The sequence below is a fragment of the Ranitomeya imitator genome, chromosome 2, assembly GCF_032444005.1.
Source record: "Ranitomeya imitator isolate aRanImi1 chromosome 2, aRanImi1.pri, whole genome shotgun sequence".
NCBI classification, from domain to species: domain Eukaryota; kingdom Metazoa; phylum Chordata; class Amphibia; order Anura; family Dendrobatidae; genus Ranitomeya; species Ranitomeya imitator.
In genome coordinates this window covers 265,794,860-265,817,061 of record NC_091283.1, presented here as the reverse complement: position 1 = coordinate 265,817,061, position 22,202 = coordinate 265,794,860, and the positions used below count along the sequence as shown (strand labels likewise).

The window sequence follows — 22,202 nt, the reverse complement described above, 5'->3', positions numbered from 1 at the left end:
ATGCCATTCGGACTTGCCAATGCTCCATCTGTGTTTCAGTCTTTTATGCATGACATCTTCCGTGAGTATCTGGATAAATTCCTGATTGTTTACTTGGATGACATTTTGATCTTCTCAGATGATTGGGAGTCTCATGTGAAGCAGGTCAGAATGGTTTTTCAGGTCCTGCGTGCTAACTCTTTGTTTGTGAAGGGATCAAAGTGTCTCTTCGGTGTGCAGAAAGTTTCATTTTTGGGGTTCATCTTTACCCCTTCTACTATCGAGATGGATCCAGTTAAGGTCCAAGCCATCCAGGATTGGATTCAGCCGACATCTCTGAAAAGTCTGCAAAAGTTCCTGGGCTTTGCTAATTTTTATCGTCGCTTCATCTGTAATTTTTCTAGCATTGCCAAACCATTGATCGATTTGACCAAGAAGGGTGCTGATTTGGTTAATTGGTCTTCTGCTGCTGTGGAAGCTTTTCAGGAGTTGAAGCGTCGTTTTTGTTCTGCCCCTGTGTTGTGTCAGCCAGATGTTTCTCTTCCGTTCCAGGTCGAGGTTGATGCTTCTGAGATTGGAGCAGGGGCGGTTTTGTCACAGAGAGGTTCTGATTGCTCAGTGATGAAACCATGTGCTTTCTTTTCCAGGAAGTTTTCGCCCGCTGAGCGTAATTATGATGTGGGTAATCGAGAGTTGCTGGCCATGAAGTGGGCATTCGAGGAGTGGCGTCATTGGCTTGAAGGAGCTAAGCATCGCGTGGTGGTATTGACTGATCATAAGAACTTGACTTATCTCGAGTCTGCCAAGCGCTTGAATCCTAGACAGGCCCGTTGGTCGTTATTTTTTGCCCGCTTCGACTTTGTGATTTCGTACCTTCCGGGCTCTAAAAATGTGAAGGCGGATGCTCTGTCTAGGAGTTTTGTGCCCGACTCTCCGGGTTTATCTGAGCCAGCGGGTATCCTCAAGGAAGGAGTCATTGTGTCTGCCATCTCCCCTGATTTGCGGCGGGTGCTGCAAAAATTTCAGGCGAATAAACCTGATCGTTGTCCAGCAGAGAAACTGTTCGTCCCTGATAGGTGGACTAATAAACTTATCTCTGAACTTCATTGTTCGGTGTTGGCTGGTCATCCTGGAATCTTTGGTACCAGAGAGTTAGTGGCTAGATCCTTCTGGTGGCCATCTCTGTCACGGGATGTACGTACTTTTGTGCAGTCCTGTGGGATTTGTGCTAGGGCTAAGCCCTGCTGTTCTCGTGCCAGTGGGTTGCTTTTGCCCTTGCCAGTCCCAAAGAGGCCTTGGACACATATTTCGATGGATTTAATTTCTGACCTTCCCGTTTCTCAAAAGATGTCAGTCATTTGGGTGGTCTGTGATCGCTTTTCTAAAATGGTCCATCTGGTGCCCTTGGCTAAATTGCCTTCCTCCTCTGATTTGGTACCTTTGTTCTTTCAGCATGTGGTTTGGTTGCATGGCATTCCTGAGAATATTGTTTCTGACAGAGGTTCCCAGTTTGTTTCAAGGTTTTGGCGAGCCTTTTGTGGTAGGATGGGCATTGACCTATCCTTTTCCTCGGCTTTCCATCCTCAGACTAATGGCCAGACCGAACGAACCAATCAGACCTTGGAAACATATCTGAGATGTTTTGTTTCTGCAGACCAGGATGATTGGGTGTCCTTTTTGCCGTTGGCTGAGTTCGCCCTTAATAATCGGGCCAGCTCGGCTACCTTGGTTTCTCCATTTTTTTGCAATTCTGGGTTCCATCCTCGTTTCTCTTCAGGACAGGTTGAGTCTTCGGACTGTCCTGGTGTGGATTCTGTGGTGGATAGGTTGCAGCAGATCTGGACTCAGGTAGTGGACAATTTGATCTTGTCCCAGGAGAAAGCTCAACTTTTCGCTAATCGCAGACGCCGTGTGGGTCCCCGACTTCGTGTTGGGGATCTGGTTTGGTTATCTTCTCGTCATATTCCTATGAAGGTTTCCTCTCCTAAATTTAAACCTCGTTTTATTGGTCCGTATAGGATTTCTGAGGTTCTCAATCCTGTGTCTTTTCGTTTGACCCTCCCAGACTCCTTTTCCATACATAATGTATTCCATAGGTCGTTGTTGCGGAGATACGTGGCACCTATGGTTCCATCTGTTGAGCCTCCTGCCCCGGTTTTGGTGGAGGGGGAATTGGAGTATATTGTGGAGAAGATTTTGGATTCTCGTGTTTCTAGACGGAAACTCCAGTATCTGGTTAAATGGAAGGGTTATGCTCAGGAAGATAATTCCTGGGTTTTTGCCTCTGATGTTCATGCTTCCGATCTTGTTCGTGCCTTTCATGCGGCTCATCCTGGTCGGCCTGGGGGCTCTGGTGAGGGTTCGGTGACCCCTCCTCAAGGGGGGGGTACTGTTGTGAATTCTGTGGCTGAATTCACTCCTGTGGTCACAAGTGGTACTGCAGCTTCTGAGCTTCCTCCCTCAGGTGTTCTGGTGAGCTCGTTAACTGCTTCATTACTTAACTCCGCCTGATGCTGCTATCCTTGCTCCTTGTCAATGTTTCAGTGTTGGATCTGAGCTTCTCCTGATTGTTCCTGTGACCTGCTGCTCTGTATAGCTAAGTGCTTTTTGCTTTTTTGTTGCTTTTTTTCTGTCCAGCTTGTCTTTTGTTTTGCTGGAAGCTCTGAGACGCAAAGGGTGTACCGCCGTGCCGTTAGTTCGGCACGGTGGTTTTTTTTTGCCCCCTTTGCGTGGTTTTGCTTTAGGGTTTTTTGTAGACTGCAAAGTTCGCTTTACTGTCCTCGCTCTGTCCTAGAATATCGGGCCCCACTTTGCTGAATCTATTTCATCCCTACGTTTTGTCTTTTCATCTTACTCACAGTCATTATATGTGGGGGGCTGCCTTTTCCTTTGGGGAACTTCTCTGGGGCAAGTCAGGCCTATTTTTCTATCTTCAGGCTAGCTAGTTTCTTAGGCTGTGCCGAGTTGCCTAGGTAGTTGTTAGGCGCAATCCACAGCCGCTTTTAGTTGTGTTTAGGATAGGATCAGGAGTGCAGTCTACAGAGTTTCCACGTCTCAGAGCTCGTTCTTGTATTTTTGGGTATTTGTCAGATCACTGTGTGCGCTCTGATCGCTAAGCACACTGTGTTTCTGGATTGCCTTCATAACACCTGTCATTAGCAAACATAACAGTACAAGGAGCCAAACTAATGATTCTCAATAGAGGGAAAGAAAAAGTTCTGACATCATTTTTTTTTTTTTCTGCTCTGTGTTCACTTTTTTTTTTTCCCCTAGACATTTGGGTGATTCTGGACACAGGTGTGGACATGGATATTCAGGGTCTGTGCTCTTCAATGGATAATCTCGTTATAAATGTACAAAAAATTCAAGATACTATTGATCAGAAATCTATGTTAGAACCAAGAATTCCTATTCCTGATTTGTTTTTTGGAGATAGAACTAAGTTTCTAAGTTTCAAAAATAATTGTAAGCTATTTCTGGCCTTGAAACCTCATTCTTCTGGTAATCCTATTCAACAGGTTTTGATTATTATTTCTTTTTTGCGCGGCGACCCTCAAGACTGGGCATTTTCTCTTGCGCCAGGAGACCCTGCATTGAGTAGTGTCGATGCGTTTTTCCTGGCGCTCGGATTGCTGTACGATGAGCCTAATTCAGTGGATCAGGCTGAGAAAAATTTGCTGGCTTTGTGCCAGGGTCAGGATGATATAGAAGTATATTGTCAGAAATTTAGGAAATGGTTAGTACTCACTCAGTGGAATGAATCTGCGCTGGCAGCTTTGTTCAGAAAGGGTCTCTCTGAGGCTCTTAAGGATGTCATGGTGGGATTTCCTATGCCTGCTGGTTTGAATGAGTCTTTGTCTTTGGCCATTCAGATCGGTCGACGCTTGCGCGAGCGTAAATCTGTGCACCATTTGGCGGTACTGCCTGAGGTTAAACCTGAGCCTATGCAGTGCGATAGGACTATGACTAGAGTTGAACGGCAGGAATACAGACGTCTGAATGGTCTGTGTTTCTACTGTGGTGATTCCACTCATGCTATTTCTGATTGTCCTAAGCGCACTAAGCGGTCCGCTAGGTCTGCCGTCATTGGTACTGTACAGTCCAAATTCCTTCTGTCCATTACCTTGATATGCTCTTTGTCGTCGTTTTCTGTCATGGCGTTTGTGGTTTCGGGCGCTGCCCTGAATCTGATGGATTTGGATTATGCTAAACGTTGTGGGTTTTTCTTGGAGCCTTTGCGGTGTCCTATTCCATTGAGAGGAATTGATGCTACACCTTTGGCCAAGAATAAACCTCAATACTGGGCCCAGCTGACCATGTGCATGGCTCCTGCACATCAGGAAGTTATTCGCTTTCTGGTGTTGCATAATCTGCATGATGTGGTCGTGTTGGGGTTGCCATGGCTACAAACCCATAATCCAGTATTGGATTGGAATTCCATGTCGGTATCCAGCTGGGGTTGTCAGGGGGTACATGGTGATGTTCCATTTTTGTCGATTTCGTCATCCACCCCTTCTGAGGTCCCAGAGTTCTTGTCTGATTATCAGGATGTATTTGAAGAACCCAAGTCCGATGCTCTACCTCCGCATAGGGATTGTGATTGTGCTATCAATTTGATTCCTGGTAGTAAATTCCCTAAAGGTCGATTATTTAATTTATCCGTGCCCGAACACGCCGCTATGCGCAGTTATGTGAAGGAATCCCTGGAGAAGGGACATATTCGCCCATCGTCATCACCACTGGGAGCAGGGTTCTTCTTTGTAGCCAAGAAGGATGGTTCGCTGAGACCGTGTATTGATTACCGCCTTCTTAATAAGATCACTGTTAAATTTCAGTATCCCTTGCCATTGTTATCTGACTTGTTTGCTCGGATTAAGGGGGCTAGTTGGTTCACTAAGATAGATCTTCGTGGTGCGTATAATCTGGTGAGAATCAGGCAAGGAGATGAATGGAAAACTGCATTCAATACGCCCGAGGGTCATTTTGAGTATCTAGTGATGCCGTTCGGACTTGCCAATGCTCCATCTGTGTTTCAGTCTTTTATGCATGACATCTTCCGTGAGTATCTGGATAAATTCCTGATTGTTTACTTGGATGACATTTTGATCTTCTCAGATGATTGGGAGTCTCATGTGAAGCAGGTCAGAATGGTTTTTCAGGTCCTGCGTGCTAACTCTTTGTTTGTGAAGGGATCAAAGTGTCTCTTCGGTGTGCAGAAAGTTTCATTTTTGGGGTTCATCTTTACCCCTTCTACTATCGAGATGGATCCAGTTAAGGTCCAAGCCATCCAGGATTGGATTCAGCCGACATCTCTGAAAAGTCTGCAAAAGTTCCTGGGCTTTGCTAATTTTTATCGTCGCTTCATCTGTAATTTTTCTAGCATTGCCAAACCATTGATCGATTTGACCAAGAAGGGTGCTGATTTGGTTAATTGGTCTTCTGCTGCTGTGGAAGCTTTTCAGGAGTTGAAGCGTCGTTTTTGTTCTGCCCCTGTGTTGTGTCAGCCAGATGTTTCTCTTCCGTTCCAGGTCGAGGTTGATGCTTCTGAGATTGGAGCAGGGGCGGTTTTGTCACAGAGAGGTTCTGATTGCTCAGTGATGAAACCATGTGCTTTCTTTTCCAGGAAGTTTTCGCCCGCTGAGCGTAATTATGATGTGGGTAATCGAGAGTTGCTGGCCATGAAGTGGGCATTCGAGGAGTGGCGTCATTGGCTTGAAGGAGCTAAGCATCGTGTGGTGGTATTGACTGATCATAAGAACTTGACTTATCTCGAGTCTGCCAAGCGCTTGAATCCTAGACAGGCCCGTTGGTCGTTATTTTTTGCCCGCTTCGACTTTGTGATTTCGTACCTTCCGGGCTCTAAAAATGTGAAGGCGGATGCTCTGTCTAGGAGTTTTGTGCCCGACTCTCCGGGTTTATCTGAGCCAGCGGGTATCCTCAAGGAAGGAGTCATTGTGTCTGCCATCTCCCCTGATTTGCGGCGGGTGCTGCAAAAATTTCAGGCGAATAAACCTGATCGTTGTCCAGCAGAGAAACTGTTCGTCCCTGATAGGTGGACTAATAAACTTATCTCTGAACTTCATTGTTCGGTGTTGGCTGGTCATCCTGGAATCTTTGGTACCAGAGAGTTAGTGGCTAGATCCTTCTGGTGGCCATCTCTGTCACGGGATGTACGTACTTTTGTGCAGTCCTGTGGGATTTGTGCTAGGGCTAAGCCCTGCTGTTCTCGTGCCAGTGTGTTGCTTTTGCCCTTGCCAGTCCCAAAGAGGCCTTGGACACATATTTCGATGGATTTAATTTCTGACCTTCCCGTTTCTCAAAAGATGTCAGTCATTTGGGTGGTCTGTGATCGCTTTTCTAAAATGGTCCATCTGGTGCCCTTGGCTAAATTGCCTTCCTCCTCTGATTTGGTACCTTTGTTCTTTCAGCATGTGGTTCGGTTGCATGGCATTCCTGAGAATATTGTTTCTGACAGAGGTTCCCAGTTTGTTTCAAGGTTTTGGCGAGCCTTTTGTGGTAGGATGGGCATTGACCTATCCTTTTCCTCGGCTTTCCATCCTCAGACTAATGGCCAGACCGAACGAACCAATCAGACCTTGGAAACATATCTGAGATGTTTTGTTTCTGCAGACCAGGATGATTGGGTGTCCTTTTTGCCGTTGGCTGAGTTCGCCCTTAATAATCGGGCCAGCTCGGCTACCTTGGTTTCTCCATTTTTTTGCAATTCTGGGTTCCATCCTCGTTTCTCTTCAGGACAGGTTGAGTCTTCGGACTGTCCTGGTGTGGATTCTGTGGTGGATAGGTTGCAGCAGATCTGGACTCAGGTAGTGGACAATTTGATCTTGTCCCAGGAGAAAGCTCAACTTTTCGCTAATCGCAGACGCCGTGTGGGTCCCCGACTTCGTGTTGGGGATCTGGTTTGGTTATCTTCTCGTCATATTCCTATGAAGGTTTCCTCTCCTAAATTTAAACCTCGTTTTATTGGTCCGTATAGGATTTCTGAGGTTCTCAATCCTGTGTCTTTTCGTTTGACCCTCCCAGACTCCTTTTCCATACATAATGTATTCCATAGGTCGTTGTTGCGGAGATACGTGGCACCTATGGTTCCATCTGTTGAGCCTCCTGCCCCGGTTTTGGTGGAGGGGGAATTGGAGTATATTGTGGAGAAGATTTTGGATTCTCGTGTTTCTAGACGGAAACTCCAGTATCTGGTTAAATGGAAGGGTTATGCTCAGGAAGATAATTCCTGGGTTTTTGCCTCTGATGTTCATGCTTCCGATCTTGTTCGTGCCTTTCATGCGGCTCATCCTGGTCGGCCTGGGGGCTCTGGTGAGGGTTCGGTGACCCCTCCTCAAGGGGGGGGTACTGTTGTGAATTCTGTGGCTGAATTCACTCCTGTGGTCACAAGTGGTACTGCAGCTTCTGAGCTTCCTCCCTCAGGTGTTCTGGTGAGCTCGTTAACTGCTTCATTACTTAACTCCGCCTGATGCTGCTATCCTTGCTCCTTGTCAATGTTTCAGTGTTGGATCTGAGCTTCTCCTGATTGTTCCTGTGACCTGCTGCTCTGTATAGCTAAGTGCTTTTTGCTTTTTTGTTGCTTTTTTTCTGTCCAGCTTGTCTTTTGTTTTGCTGGAAGCTCTGAGACGCAAAGGGTGTACCGCCGTGCCGTTAGTTCGGCACGGTGGTTTTTTTTTGCCCCCTTTGCGTGGTTTTGCTTTAGGGTTTTTTGTAGACTGCAAAGTTCGCTTTACTGTCCTCGCTCTGTCCTAGAATATCGGGCCCCACTTTGCTGAATCTATTTCATCCCTACGTTTTGTCTTTTCATCTTACTCACAGTCATTATATGTGGGGGGCTGCCTTTTCCTTTGGGGAACTTCTCTGGGGCAAGTCAGGCCTATTTTTCTATCTTCAGGCTAGCTAGTTTCTTAGGCTGTGCCGAGTTGCCTAGGTAGTTGTTAGGCGCAATCCACAGCCGCTTTTAGTTGTGTTTAGGATAGGATCAGGTGTGCAGTCTACAGAGTTTCCACGTCTCAGAGCTCGTTCTTGTATTTTTGGGTATTTGTCAGATCACTGTGTGCGCTCTGATCGCTAAGCACACTGTGTTTCTGGATTGCCTTCATAACACCTGTCATTAGCAAACATAACAGCCTTCGAAGCCTGTCTGCGGTCCCTCCTTCCACTAGGCCACCACTGACCTGTCTACTGCTGCCCGTGTTCCCCTGGAACCAATTGTAAATTGCCTACAGCCAGCCCAATTTATTATGTTAGGGCTTCGAAGCCTGTCTGCGGTCCCTCCTTCAATAGGCCTCCACTGACCTGTCTACTGCTGCCCGTGTTCCCCTGGAACCAATTGTAAATTGCCTACAGCCAGCCCAATTTATTATGTTAGGCCTTCGAAGCCTGTCTGCGGTCCCTCCTTCCACTAGGCCTCCACTGACCTGTCTACTGCTGCCCGTGTTCCCCTGGAACCAATTGTAAATTGCCTACAGCAAGCCCAATTTATTATGTTAGGCCTTCGAAGCCTGTCTGCGGTCCCTCCTTCCACTAGGCCTCCACTGACCTGTCTACTGCTGCCCGTGTTCCCCTGGAACCAATTGTAAATTGCCTACAGCCAGCCCAATTTATTATGTTAGGCCTTCGGAGCCTGTCTGCGGTCCCTCCTTCCACTAGGCCTCCACTGACCTGTCTACTGCTGCCCGTGTACCCCTTGAACCAACATCAGAAAATAAAAAAAAAAGTATTTTGCTTATAAAAAAGAAAATACTGGAGAGATATCAATTGCAGACATGTTAAAATTAAAAACAAACACATACAACAAAAATCTGGTACAGTACTAAAAATGGCCACCAGCTACAATAACTTTCTCCTGCAAGTAGTTAACTGAAAGTTTTTTTAAATTTAAAACACAGATATGGCATCCACCGAGTGTTGTCCTGTCGCGTCTTCTTTATATTATTGCCAAGAAGATGCAAAACAATGAAAACAATAAAATCATTATTTACCTAAAAAAAAGAGTAAGTCAAAAGCACATTGCAAATAAACATTCATTACAAATAAAGAAGCAGGGCGGGTCTGAGGGTGAGTATATACCTAATAAGAATATAATCACCCTCGGACGCGCAATGCTTCTTTCCGACAGCCTTCATTCTTAAGAATCAGCCCTTCCGTGGTGTAGAGAGAGGGTGTGTTACACTCCAAGGTGTTCCCCAGGTTGCCTTTCCTGAGCTTCGATCTTCATGCTCTCGTTTAGTAGTTGTCGGAAACTACGTTGCATTAGGCCTACACATTGGGTATGGGGTGTAGAGAGAGGGTGTGTTACACTCCAAGGTGTTCCCCAGGTTGCCTTTCCTGAGCTTCGATCTTCCGGCTCTTGTTTAGTAGTTGTTGGAAACTACGCTGCATTAGGCCTACAAATTGGGTATGGGGTGTAGAGAGAGGGTGTGTTACACTCCAAGGTGTTCTCCAGGTTGCCTTTCCTGAGCTTCGATCTTCCGGCTCTCCTTTAGTAGTTGTTGGAAACTACGCTGCATTAGGCCTACAAATTGGGTATGGGGTGTAGAGAGAGTGTGTGTTACACTCCAAGGTGTTCTCCAGGTTGCCTTTCCTGAGCGTCGATCTTCCGGCTCTCGTTTAGTAGTTGTTGGAAACTACGCTGCATTAGGCCTACAAATTGGGTATGGGGTGTAGAGAGAGGGTGTGTTACACTCCAAGGTGTTCCCCAGGTTGCCTTTCCTGAGCTTCGATCTTCATGCTCTCGTTTAGTAGTTGTCGGAAACTACGCTGCATTAGGCCTACACATTGGGTATGGGGTGTAGAGAGAGGGTGTGTTACACTCCAAGGTGTTCCCCAGGTTGCCTTTCCTGAGCTTCGATCTTCCGGCTCTCGTTTAGTAGTTGTTGAAAACTACGCTGCATTAGGCCTACAAATTGGGTATGGGGTGTAGAGAGAGGGTGTGTTACACTCCAAGGTGTTCTCCAGGTTGCCTTTCCTGAGCTTCGATCTTCCGGCTCTCGTTTAGTAGTTGTTGGAAACTACGCTGCATTAGGCCTACAAATTGGGTATGGGGTGTAGAGAGAGGGTGTGTTACACTCCAAGGTGTTCTCCAGGTTGCCTTTCCTGAGCTTCGATCTTCCGGCTCTCGTTTAGTAGTTGTTGGAAACTACGCTGCATTAGGCCTACAAATTGGGTATGGGGTGTAGAGAGAGGGTGTGTTACACTCCAAGGTGTTCCCCAGGTTGCCTTTCCTGAGCTTCGATCTTCCGGCTCTCGTTTAGTAGTTGTTGGAAACTACGCTGCATTAGGCCTACAAATTGGGTATGGGGTGTAGAGAGAGGGTGTGTTACACTCCAAGGTGTTCTCCAGGTTGCCTTTCCTGAGCTTCGATCTTCCGGCTCTCGTTTAGTAGTTGTCGGAAACTACGCTGCATTAGGCCTACAAATTGGGTATGGGGTGTAGAGAGAGGGTGTGTTACACTCCAAGGTGTTCTCCAGGTTGCCTTTCCTGAGCTTCGATCTTCCGGCTCTCGTTTAGTAGTTGTTGGAAACTACGCTGCATTAGGCCTACAAATTGGGTATGGGGGAAACATTGGCGCATCTGCGGTCCCTCCTTCCACTAGGCCTCCACTGACCTGTCTACTGCTGTCCGTGTTCCCCTGGAACCAATTGTAAATTGCCAACATCCTAATTTTTGTTATGTTAGGCCTTTGAAGCCTGTCTGCGGCCCATTCTTTCCACTAATACTACACTGACCAGGCCACTGCTGCCCGTGTTCCCCTGGAACCAATTTTTAATTGCCTACAGCCAGCCCAATTTATTATGTTAGGCCTTCGAAGCCTGTCTGCGGTCCCTCCTTCCACTAGGCCTCCACTGACCTGTCTACTGCTGCCCGTGTACCCCTTGAACCAACATCAGAAAATTAAAAAAAAAGGATTTTGCTTATAAAAAAGAAAATACTGGAGAGATATCAATTGCAGACATGTTAAAATTAAAAACAAACACTTACAACAAAAATCTGGTACAGTACTAAAAATGCATTTCAAAAACCTGACCTGCACATCCAAACATAGACTGAGTGTGAACAGGTGCTGAACCCAGAGTCGCCAACTCGTATATAGTTAAGTAAAAAGGGCAGCACACTGCAGCGCCAAAACATGCAAACTTGAAAACACGAAATTTGAACTGCATTACTGCACTAGAAATATGAAAAATGAGAGCTTTTAGCGCATAAAAATGGCCATATTTATGTGTACCTCGTAGCCACTTTACGGCATCTCTCTTATACGAGGTCCTACGCTTGACCTACCTCACCGAGAATAAACGTCTCCATCTGAATGGGTACATGTGAAACCTCTTCTTGGACTCAAATTCTCTCTTTCTGTGGAGGGGTATTGGACCTACTATAATTAAAACACCTGTGGCTAGGAGGCGGGGAGTGCACGATCAGAAGGCTAAAGAATACATTTCAAAAACCTGACCTGCACATCCAAACATAGACTGAGTGTGAACAGGTGCTGAACCCAGAGTCGCCAACTCGTATATAGTTAAGTAAAAAGGGCAGCACACTGCAGCGCCAAAACATGCAAACTTGAAAACACGAAATTTGAACTGCATTACTGCACTAGAAATATGAAAAATGAGAGCTTTTAGCGCATAAAAATGGCCATATTTATGTGTACCTCGTAGCCACTTTACGGCATCTCTCCTATACGAGGTCCTACGCTTGACCTACCTCACCGAGAATAAACGTCTCCATCTGAATGGGTACATGTGAAACCTCTTCTTGGACTCAAATTCTCTCTCTCGTGTTTTCAAGTTTGCATGTTTTGGCGCTGCAGTGTGCTGCCCTTTTTACTTAACAGTACTAAAAATGGCCACCAGCTACAATAACTTTCTCCTGCAAGTAGTTAACTGAAAGTTTTTTTAAATTTAAAACACAGATATGGCATCCACCGAGTGTTGTCCTGTCGCGTCTTCTTTATATTATTGCCAAGAAGATGCAAAACAATGAAAACAATAAAATCATTATTTACCTAAAAAAAAGAGTAAGTCAAAAGCACATTGCAAATAAACATTCATTACAAATAAAGAAGCAGGGCGCGTCCGAGGGTGAGTATATACCTAATAAGAATATAATCACCCTCGGACGCGCAATGCTTCTTTCCGACAGCCTTCATTCTTAAGAATCAGCCCTTCCGTGGTGTAGAGAGAGGGTGTGTTACACTCCAAGGTGTTCCCCAGGTTGCCTTTCCTGAGCTTCGATCTTCATGCTCTCGTTTAGTAGTTGTCGGAAACTACGCTGCATTAGGCCTACACATTGGGTATGGGGTGTAGAGAGAGGGTGTGTTACACTCCAAGGTGTTCCCCAGGTTGCCTTTCCTGAGCTTCGATCTTCCGGCTCTCGTTTAGTAGTTGTCGGAAACTACGCTGCATTAGGCCTACAAATTGGGTATGGGGTGTAGAGAGAGGGTGTGTTACACTCCAAGGTGTTCCCCAGGTTGCCTTTCCTGAGCTTCGATCTTCCGGCTCTCGTTTAGTAGTTGTCGGAAACTACGCTGCATTAGGCCTACAAATTGGGTATGGGGTGTAGAGAGAGGGTGTGTTACACTCCAAGGTGTTCCCCAGGTTGCCTTTCCTGAGCTTCGATCTTCCGGCTCTCGTTTAGTAGTTGTTGGAAACTACGCTGCATTAGGCCTACAAATTGGGTATGGGGTGTAGAGAGGGTGTGTTACACTCCAAGGTGTTCCCCAGGTTGCCTTTCCTGAGCTTCGATCTTCCGGCTCTCGTTTAGTAGTTGTAGAAAACTACACTGCATTAGGCCTACAAATTGGGTATGGGGTGGAGAGAGATGGTGTGTTCCACTCCAAGGTGTTCTCCAGGTTGCCTTTCCTGAGCTTCTATCTTCAGGCTCTCGTTAAATTGTGGTTAAATGGAACAACTGCATTTGGCGTACTAGTTGGTTTGGGGCCTACTAACAGTGTCTGCCGCTCCTTGCTGTTCTCCTGGTTTCCTGTCCTGAAATTCCGTTTTCAGGCGCTCGTTAAGTAGTTGTTAATGTTAGACTGCATTTGGCCTACTAGTTGGGTTGGGGCCTACTATCGGTGTCTGCCACTCCTTGCTGTTCTCCACTGAACAAAGCTGTGCCGCCTGTTTACTACGGTTGCCAATTTTGAACTGCATTTCGACTACTTACTGATTTGGGCCTACTCTCTGTGTCAGCCTCTCATTCCAGTTGTCCTCCACTGCAATGCCCCCTGGTTAGTCTTGTGTTACCAATTTTGAACTGCATGTAGCCAACTTTATTCTTTGGGCCTATATCTGTGTTTCCTCCTCATCCTGCCCATTGCCCAGCCAGTGATAGATGAGTCTGCTGGTACATTGACCCATAACGCAAAATTCCCCGTGCACGCTACACAGCAAGATTGTGACCCTGCTGAAAGTCAGGTTCCTCTTCCCGCATACCATACCACCTTACACGGGGACAAAGAGGAAGGTGCAGATGAAAGTGCAGGTTCCTTCATCAGGTGGGGGGAGGAATACTAGTTGGCGACGTCACTGGCACAGGGCCTCTCATAGTACGCAAAAGTGTTGCTGCCGGTGGGAGGCGCCCCCGCCGTGCAAACACACCGCTGTACTTTGAGGGGCCCTGTGCCAGTGCCAATGCCAACGAGTGGGCCCCCCCTGCTTGCTCAGGTTCACAGCACTTGCAAAGTTGAAATACTTACCTCTCCCTGCTCCACTGGCGTGACGTGGTCCAGATTTCCTGGGCCCACTAATTACTTGAACCAGCCCTACCCACCACAACTTTAGCCAAATGACCCCCAATTTCAAATGCCTTCCAATTATTATAATGTTAATTACACTTGACAAGCTTCATTAAGAAGAATGGATGGTTTTGACATTAAAATGGGCACTCTAGGTGTTTTCCTGGCCCCCACTCACTGCCGACTATGCTGCCCCATTGACTTGCATTGGGTTTCGTGTTTCGGTCGATCCCGACTTTACGTCATAATCGGCCGATTTCACTCGACCCGACTTTTGAGATAGTCGGGTTTCGCGAAACCCGGCTCGACTCTAAAAAGGTCAAGGTCGCTCAACTCTACCGGCCACTGTAAGAATTCTCCCTTCTTCCCCCACATGGTGATATTCACCTACAGAGGCCATACGTCCTTCTATGTGGCCCTAACTAGTATTAGTGGCCCCTGTGTGCCCACATATATTACTACTGGCCCCTGTGTGCCCACATATATTACTACTGGCCCCTGTGTCCCCCCATATATTACTACTGGCCCCCGTGTGCCCTCATATATTACTACTGGCCCCCGTGTGCCCCCATATGTTACTACTGGCCCCTGTGTGCCCCCATAGATCGCTACTAGCCCCTGTGTGCCCCCACAGATCGCTACTGGCCCCCGTGTGCCCCCATAGATAGCTACTGGCCCCCGTGTGCCCCATAGATCGCTACTGGCCCCCGTGTGCCCCCATATATTACTACTGGCCCCCATGTGCCCCCATAGATCACTACTTGCCCCCGTGTGCCTCCATATATTGCTTCTGGCTTCTGTGTGCCCCCATAAATCGCTACTGGCCCCCGTGTGCCCCCATATATTACTACTGACCCCCGTGTGCCCCTATAAATTACTACTGACCCCCGTGTGCCCCCATAGATTGCTACTGGCCCCCGTGTGCCCCCATAGATTGCAACTGGCCCCCGTCTGCCCCCATATATTACTACTGGCCTCTGTGTGCCCCCATATATTACTACTGGCCCCCGTGTGCCCCCATATATTACTACTGGCCCCCGTGTGCCCCCATAGATCACTACTGGCCCCCGTGTGCCCCCATAGATCGCTACTGGCCCATGTGTGCCCCCATAGATCGCTACTGGCCATCGTGTGCCCCCATAGATCGCTACTGGCCCCCGTGTGCCCCCATAGATCGCTACTGGCCCCCGTGTGCCCCCATAGATAGCTACTGGCCCCCGTGTGCCCCATAGATCGCTACTGGCCCCCATGTGCCCCCATAGATCACTACTGGCCCCCGTGTGCCTCCATATATTGCTTCTGGCTTCTGTGTGCCCCCATAGATCGCTACTGCCCCCCGTGTGCCCCCATATATTACTACTGACCCCCGTGTGCCCCTATATATTACTACTGACCCCCGTGTGCCCCCATAGATTGCTACTGGCCCCCGTGTGCCCCCATAGATTGCTACTGGCCCCCGTGTGCCCCCATATATTACTACTGGCCTCTGTGTGCCCCCATATATTACTACTGGCCCCCGTGTGTCCCCATATATTACTACTGGCCCCCGTGTGCCCCCATAGATCACTACTGGCCCCCGTGTGCCCCCATAGATCGCTACTGGCCCCTGTGTGCCCCCATAGATCGCTACTGGCCACAGTGTGCCCCCATAGATCGCTACTGGCCCCCGTGTGCCCCCATAGATCGCTACTGGCCCCCGTGTGCCCACATATATTACTACTGGCCCCTGTGTGCCCCCATATATTACTGCTGGCCCCGTGTGCCCCCATATATTACTACTGGCCCCCATGTGCCCCCATAGATCACTACTGGCCCCCGTGTGCCTCCATATATTGCTTCTGGCTTCTGTGTGCCCCCATAGATTGCTACTGGCCCCCGTGTGCCCCCATATATTACTACTGATCCCCGTGTGCCCCTATAAATTACTACTGACCGCCGTGTGCCCCCATAGATTGCTACTGGCCCCCGTGTGCCCCCATAGATTGCTACTGGCCCCCGTGTGTCCCCATAGATTGCTACTGGCCCCCGTGTGTCCCCATATATTACTACTGGTGCCCCCATATATTTCTACTGGCCACCGTGTGCCCCCATAGATTGCTACTGGCCCCCGTGTGGCCCCATATATTACTACTGGCCCCCGTGTGCCCCCATATATTACTACTGGCACCCGTGTGCCCCCATATATTACTACTGGCCCCCGTGTGCCCCCATATATCACTACTGGCCCCCGTGTGCCCCCATATATCACTACTGGCCCCTGTGTGCCCCAATATATTACTACTGCCCCGTGTGCCCCCATAGATTGCTACTGGCCCCCGTGTGCCCCCATATATTGCTACTGGCCCCCGTGTGCCCCCATATATTACTACTGGCTCCCGTGTGCCCCATATATTACTACTGGCCCCCGTGTGCCCCCATGTATTACTACTGGCCTCCGTGTGCCCCCATATATTACTACTGGCTCCCGTGTGCCCCATATATTACTACTGGCCCCCGTGTGCCCCCATGTATTACTACTGGCCCCCGTGTGCCCCCATATATTACTACTGGCTCCCGTGTGCCCCATATATTACTACTGGCCCCCGTGTGCCCCCATGTATTACTACTGGCCTCCGTGTGCCCCCATATATTACTACTGGCCCCCGTGTGCCCCCATATATTACTACTGGCCCCCGTGTGCCCCCATATATTACTACTGGCCCCTGCTTGCCCCCATATATTACTACTGGCCCCCGTGTGCCCCCATATATTACTACTGGCCCCTGCTTGCCCCACATATTAGTAATGCCCCCTACAGGGGCTTCTCACAAAATTAGAATATAATCAAAAAGTGAATTTATTTCAGTTCTTCAGTACAGAAAGTGATATTCTATATTCCATAGAGACATTACACACAGAGTGATCTATTTCACGTATTTATTACTCTTAATAAACATCGGCCTTGCTATTATATATCTATGGAAAATCTATAGATATATTTATGGATAGATATATCTATAGATACATAGGTATACTAAACATCGGGCTTGGTATTATCTATCTATTATCTATAGTATCTATCATCTATAGATATATCTATCGATAGATAGATAATAGATACGATAGATACGATAGATAATAGATACGATAGATAATAGATACGATAGATAATAGATTCGATAGATGATAGATAGATAATAGGTGACATAGATAGATAAGATAGATCTGTCGTATCTATTATCTATCAATATATCTATCTAGCTATATATAGATATATCTATCGATAGATAGCTCTATCGTAGATATATTTATAGATATCTATTTATCATCTATCTCTCTATTATCTATCGATCATTTATCGATATATCTAGCTATCTATAGATATATCTATTGATTGATGGATGATAGATGTATGATAGATAGATCTATCGTATCTATTATCTATAAATCTATCTATTATCTATCTGTCCCATATCTATCTATAGATCTATCTATTATCTATCTATGTGTGTAAACATTATTCTTCAATGGAGTATGTAAATGAAGAGGTTGGACAAGAAATGACATCACAATTCTTTTTATTTTTTGTATATCTTTATTGAGCTTACAAAAACACACAAATCCGCATGTAAAAACGCATCAAAAACGCAGCTGACCTGCCAGTGACCTCTGGTGCAGATTTGGTGCAAATCTTGATGCAATCCTGACCGTGGAAACATTCCCTAAGTTCTATTGGTCATGAGTTGCTGACACAAGGAATGTGACACTTGTAGCCCATGTCCTGGAGACGTCTGTGTGTGGTGAAGCAATGACTCCAGCAGCAGTCCACCCCTTGTGAATCTCCCCCACATTACTGAATGGCCTTTTCTGAACAATCCTTTCAGGGCTGCGGTTATCCCGGTTGCTTGTGCTCCTTTTTCTACCACACTTTTTCCTTCCACTCCACTTTTCACCTTTAGCAATGACCTTTTGTGGCTTCCCCTCCTTGTGGAGTGTCAGTGACGCCTTCTGGACATCTGTCAGGTCAGAGTCTTCCCCATGATTGTGGAGCTACTGACACAGACTAAGGACCTTTATAAACTCTTAGGAGCCTTTGCAGGTGTTTCTTGATAAAGTGAACCTGTCAGCCGTTGTGGCTGAGATACGATGCAGCCACTGCCTTTCAGGGCTTATCTAAAGCGTTCTATAATGCTGTGGAAAAGCCCCTGATCCAACCTGCAAGACAAGAAAAATAATTTTTATAATGCTCATCCGGGTGGCGGTACTGTGCGGTCTGGTCCGATGGGTGTCGCAGGTCCAGGTCTGGCCTCTTGCTTGCTTCATTGCTCCCCGGCATCGCGCTCCTGCACAGGTGTACTTATATTTCTTGCTGAGAGCAGAGTAAAGTACTGCAGTGCGCAGGCGCCGGGCCCCTCTGACCTTTCCCAGCGCACTGCAGTACTTTCCTCTGATAAGTGCGCCTGTGCAGGAGCGCGATGCTGGGGAGTGATGAAGCAAGAAAATGGGAGGACCCGGACCTGCGACACCCACCAGATCGCACCGTACCGCTCCCCCCGGGTGAGTATAATAACTTATTTTTCTTATCTTGCATTTCGGATCGGGGGCTTATCTACAGTATTCTAGAACGCTGTATATCAGCCCTGAAAGGTAGTGGCCGATTCTTATAGTGACCAAAAGAGGTGACAGGTTCCCTTTAATTGTTCTAATAATCATCAACATTAACAGAAATAAACACGTGAAATAGATCACTCTGTGTGTAATGACTCTATAGAATATATGAACCATTGTTAAACCCCTCTGACCAGTGCGATCATCCAACATACAAGCCTCTGATGGCTCCGGTGATGCCCTGTACTACTGTAGTGCCGTGTATCATCACTGCTGTCAGTGTAATACCTAAATATATAGGATTTATTAGTAGATGTAAAGAATGAAACTAAATACTGTAAAATAATAAATCTCCTCATGTTTCCCTTATTATCTCCAGTAATTGTATTATTACAGGATTCTTATGATGTTACATCGGCTCATCTTCTCATTCAGGTCTCTACAATATCGGATCCTCTCAGTGAAGATCTTCTACAAAAGAACATTTGATGGCGGAGAGGATATTACACCTCACCCTAGAGATCCTCTTCCGGCTTACTGGAGAGGTGAGAGATTCTGATGACGTCACATTACATCATTCTTATCTATGGCAATAACAGATGGACAGAACTGGAGAGGTGAGGACTCTGGAAATGTCTGTAGTGAGATTTATTAATGTGTCTCTCCATTACCAGGATTACACAGTGGTGAAGAAGACCTCATGTGATCGCTGTCAGGACCCTGTGTCTGAGGGATGGGGAAGACCCCTGAGCCCAATCACGGGGCCTCCACCTCACCCCCTGATCCATGAGGACATCAATGACCAGAAGATCCTAGAACTCATCTACAAGATGATTGAGCTGCTGACTGGAGAGGTGACACTGCTGGGAATGCTGGGACATTATACAGTAACACTATGAAGGGATCGGGGGATGACGGTATCATTGTATGTGTCAGGTTCCTATAAGGTGTCAGGATGTCGCTGTCTATTTCTCCATGGAGGAGTGGGAGTATTTAGAAGGACACAGACATCTGTACAAGAACGCCATAATGGAGGTTCCCCAGCCCCTCACATCTCCAGGTAATAGGACAGGACTAAATACACACGGCCTATAATTATCTGTATGTAAAGAATGAATTCACTCCCTGTATGTGTTTCCTCCAGATCTATCCAGTAAGAGGACAACACTAGAGAGATGTCCCCATCCTCTTCTTCCACAGGACTGCAAGCAAGAAGATCCCAATGCTCCTCAGGACCATCAGGTAGATGGAGAGAAGGTGTCAGGAGATCTCCCCTATGATGTGTAGACGCCGGTGAAGGTCTTGTGCTCAGTCTTGTTTTATCCACCAGTATTATATGTTTTATACTTGTGTAATGAGAACGGTGGAGATGGCAGGATTAGAGCTGATCATAGATGTGACTTCTCCATCTGTCGGTGACTTTTATAATATTTGTTTCAGGGTGAAGATCTGACCCATATTAATACTACGGAGACATATGTGAGAGGTGATGAGCGGTGTAAAGAGGAGATTCCTACATATGGCTACCCAGGTGAGTAGTGACCACTAAATGCAGAGAAGTCACAGATTCTTCTCAGTCACCGGCTGTGGCTGCTTTATCGGTGGTGTAGTCCGGCCGTATTCCCATGATCACCATTTTGCCTCTAGACCACAACATTCTCCTCCACCCAAAACTGTTCTAATGACTTTGGTCATTGAAAGCCCTTTTCTATAGATCTTACAACCTGGTAGATCCACCTACCCCCTGGGTTTAGGAGACGCTGTTACCTGCCCAGATCTGTGAACTATAAAGCCAAATGACAGCGTACGTAGAATGTGCTGACAAGATGGAAAATCACTTGAAGAAAAATATGATGATGGGCTGTAAGAGAAAGCGGAGGGTAATGATGCTGTTGGCTTCCTAGAACCCTGAGATCTTATCGGAGGAATCTCCCTTCTCTCCCTTCTGTGCTGCTGAATGTGATCATATGGTCCCTACAAGACCAGGTCCAGTCTTTCTGGCCAAACTTCACTTTTATGATCGACAACATTAAATGTGCAGTGAGGCCAAGTGTGAATTTCTGTATAATAACAGAGTTTCCCTTTATCCTGACTTTTCAATTTGTATTAAAACCGACTAACTTCCAGGAGGATTGTGATAATCTACATAAACCCATCACACCGGTGCCATGATATATCTCTGAGCTGTGCGTGGCTGATGGCTGTAATATACATTTATTCCCACCTGCAGGAGATGTGTTGTCTCCAGCCCTGGTTTCATGGATTCACTCCACCTCATAAATTACATTGTTTCTGATCCTAAGAAATTCAGATTACTGCACAATCTCTCCTGACATGGGGAGTGATATTATTTCTTCTGGTCAGGATTCATAGTAGTTCCAATGGTCCACCATAAATGAATGCAACTCTGGTTTACTGTTGTTTAATCTGTGTTTGTAGTTTTCAGTTAATGAGATTCTCGTACTCTGGGGCGGGGCTTTATGTGGTGCTCTGGGGCGGGGCTTTATGTGGTGCTCTGGGGCGGGGCTTTATGGGGTGGGCTGTGGGTGGGGCTTTATGTGATGCTTTGATTACATATTCATCTGACAGTGAACAAGAAAATAGTCCGGCACTCACCCTTTTTTTTTTTTTTGCTGTGAGATTCGTGTTCTTTATTGGAAGTTAAAATAGTAACATGTAGTACATCTGTTAGGACATCAGGTCAAACATGAGGGTGTGGGAGCGGAGGAAGGACGACGGCCGTTTCGCACAGTGTGTGCTTCAACGGGTCCAGGTGATTGATTACCATACGTCATTTCCTTTTTAAGGGTTTCTGACGAACATGCATATTACAAAAAGGTTTAATACAAAGTGAAAAAATGTTAGTGATTGTGAATTAATAACAAGTAATCATTTCTCTTATGCAGACTGTAACTACAACAAACATTATTTTAGAATCTATTTTCCATGTACCTTAAGATTTTTAACCCTTTATTAATTTCTTGCTTATAAGAATACCACCATATCTAACCTATCGTTTAAGCCGATTGGACCTTGTGCGTTAGAATCAAGTATCCATCTGGCTTCTTTTTGTAATAATAATTTATTCCGATCTCCTCCTTGCAGAGGGTATTTGACGATTTCTAGACCAGCAAATTTAAGCAAATCAGGATTAGCGTTGTGTTTCTCTTTCATGTGCTGGCTTAACCTTAGACAACCTTTATCTGTCGTTATAGAGTTAGGGTACCGTCACACAGTGCAATTTTGATCGCTACGACGGCACGATTCGTGACGTTCGAGCGATATAGTTACGATATCGCAGTGTCTGACACGCTCCTGCGATCAGGGACCCCGCTGAGAATCGTACGTCGTAGCAGATCGTTTGAAACTTTCTTTCGTCGTCTAGTGTCCCGCTGTGGCGGCATGATCGCATGGTGTAACATATATCGTATAAGATGTGCGCATAGTAACCAACGGCTTCTACATCGCACATACGTCATGAAATTATCGCTCCAGCGTCGTAAATTGCAAAGTGTGACAGCAGTCTACGACGCTGGAGCGATATTGTTACGATGCTGGAGCGTCACGGATCGTACCGTTGTAGCGATGAAAATTGCACTGTGTGACGGTACCCTTACAGTGTTCTTTAAATCTCGTTATCAGAAGTCTTATTGTTTTTCCGATATAAAAATATCGGCAAGGACAAAATACAACGTAAACTACAAATTTAGTCTTACAAAATATTTAATCCTGCACTTTATGTGTAATGGGACCTATTTGGATAGGGTTATCTGAAATATGAAGATGACAGAATCTGCAATTTCCGCACCTGTAATTACCCACTAACGGGTTACTAGTCAACCAACTACTTCTAGGTATTGAGATTCTATTATGCACT

The 22,202-nt window shown here is 46.5% G+C and overlaps 1 protein-coding gene across 1 annotated transcript in view; it reads left to right on the top strand.

The window, feature by feature from the left end:
* Window positions 1-19,270: 19,270 nt before the first annotated feature.
* The window catches only part of LOC138663039 (oocyte zinc finger protein XlCOF7.1-like), an 82,734-nt gene continuing 79,802 nt past the window's right edge, over window positions 19,271-22,202 (top strand). The window contains exons 1-3 of the mRNA XM_069749097.1: window positions 19,271-19,385; window positions 19,470-19,567; window positions 19,766-19,856. Coding sequence (XP_069605198.1) covers window positions 19,301-19,385; window positions 19,470-19,567; window positions 19,766-19,856 — 274 coding nt within the window. The 5' untranslated portion in view covers window positions 19,271-19,300. The remainder of the gene's footprint in view (window positions 19,386-19,469; window positions 19,568-19,765; window positions 19,857-22,202) is intronic.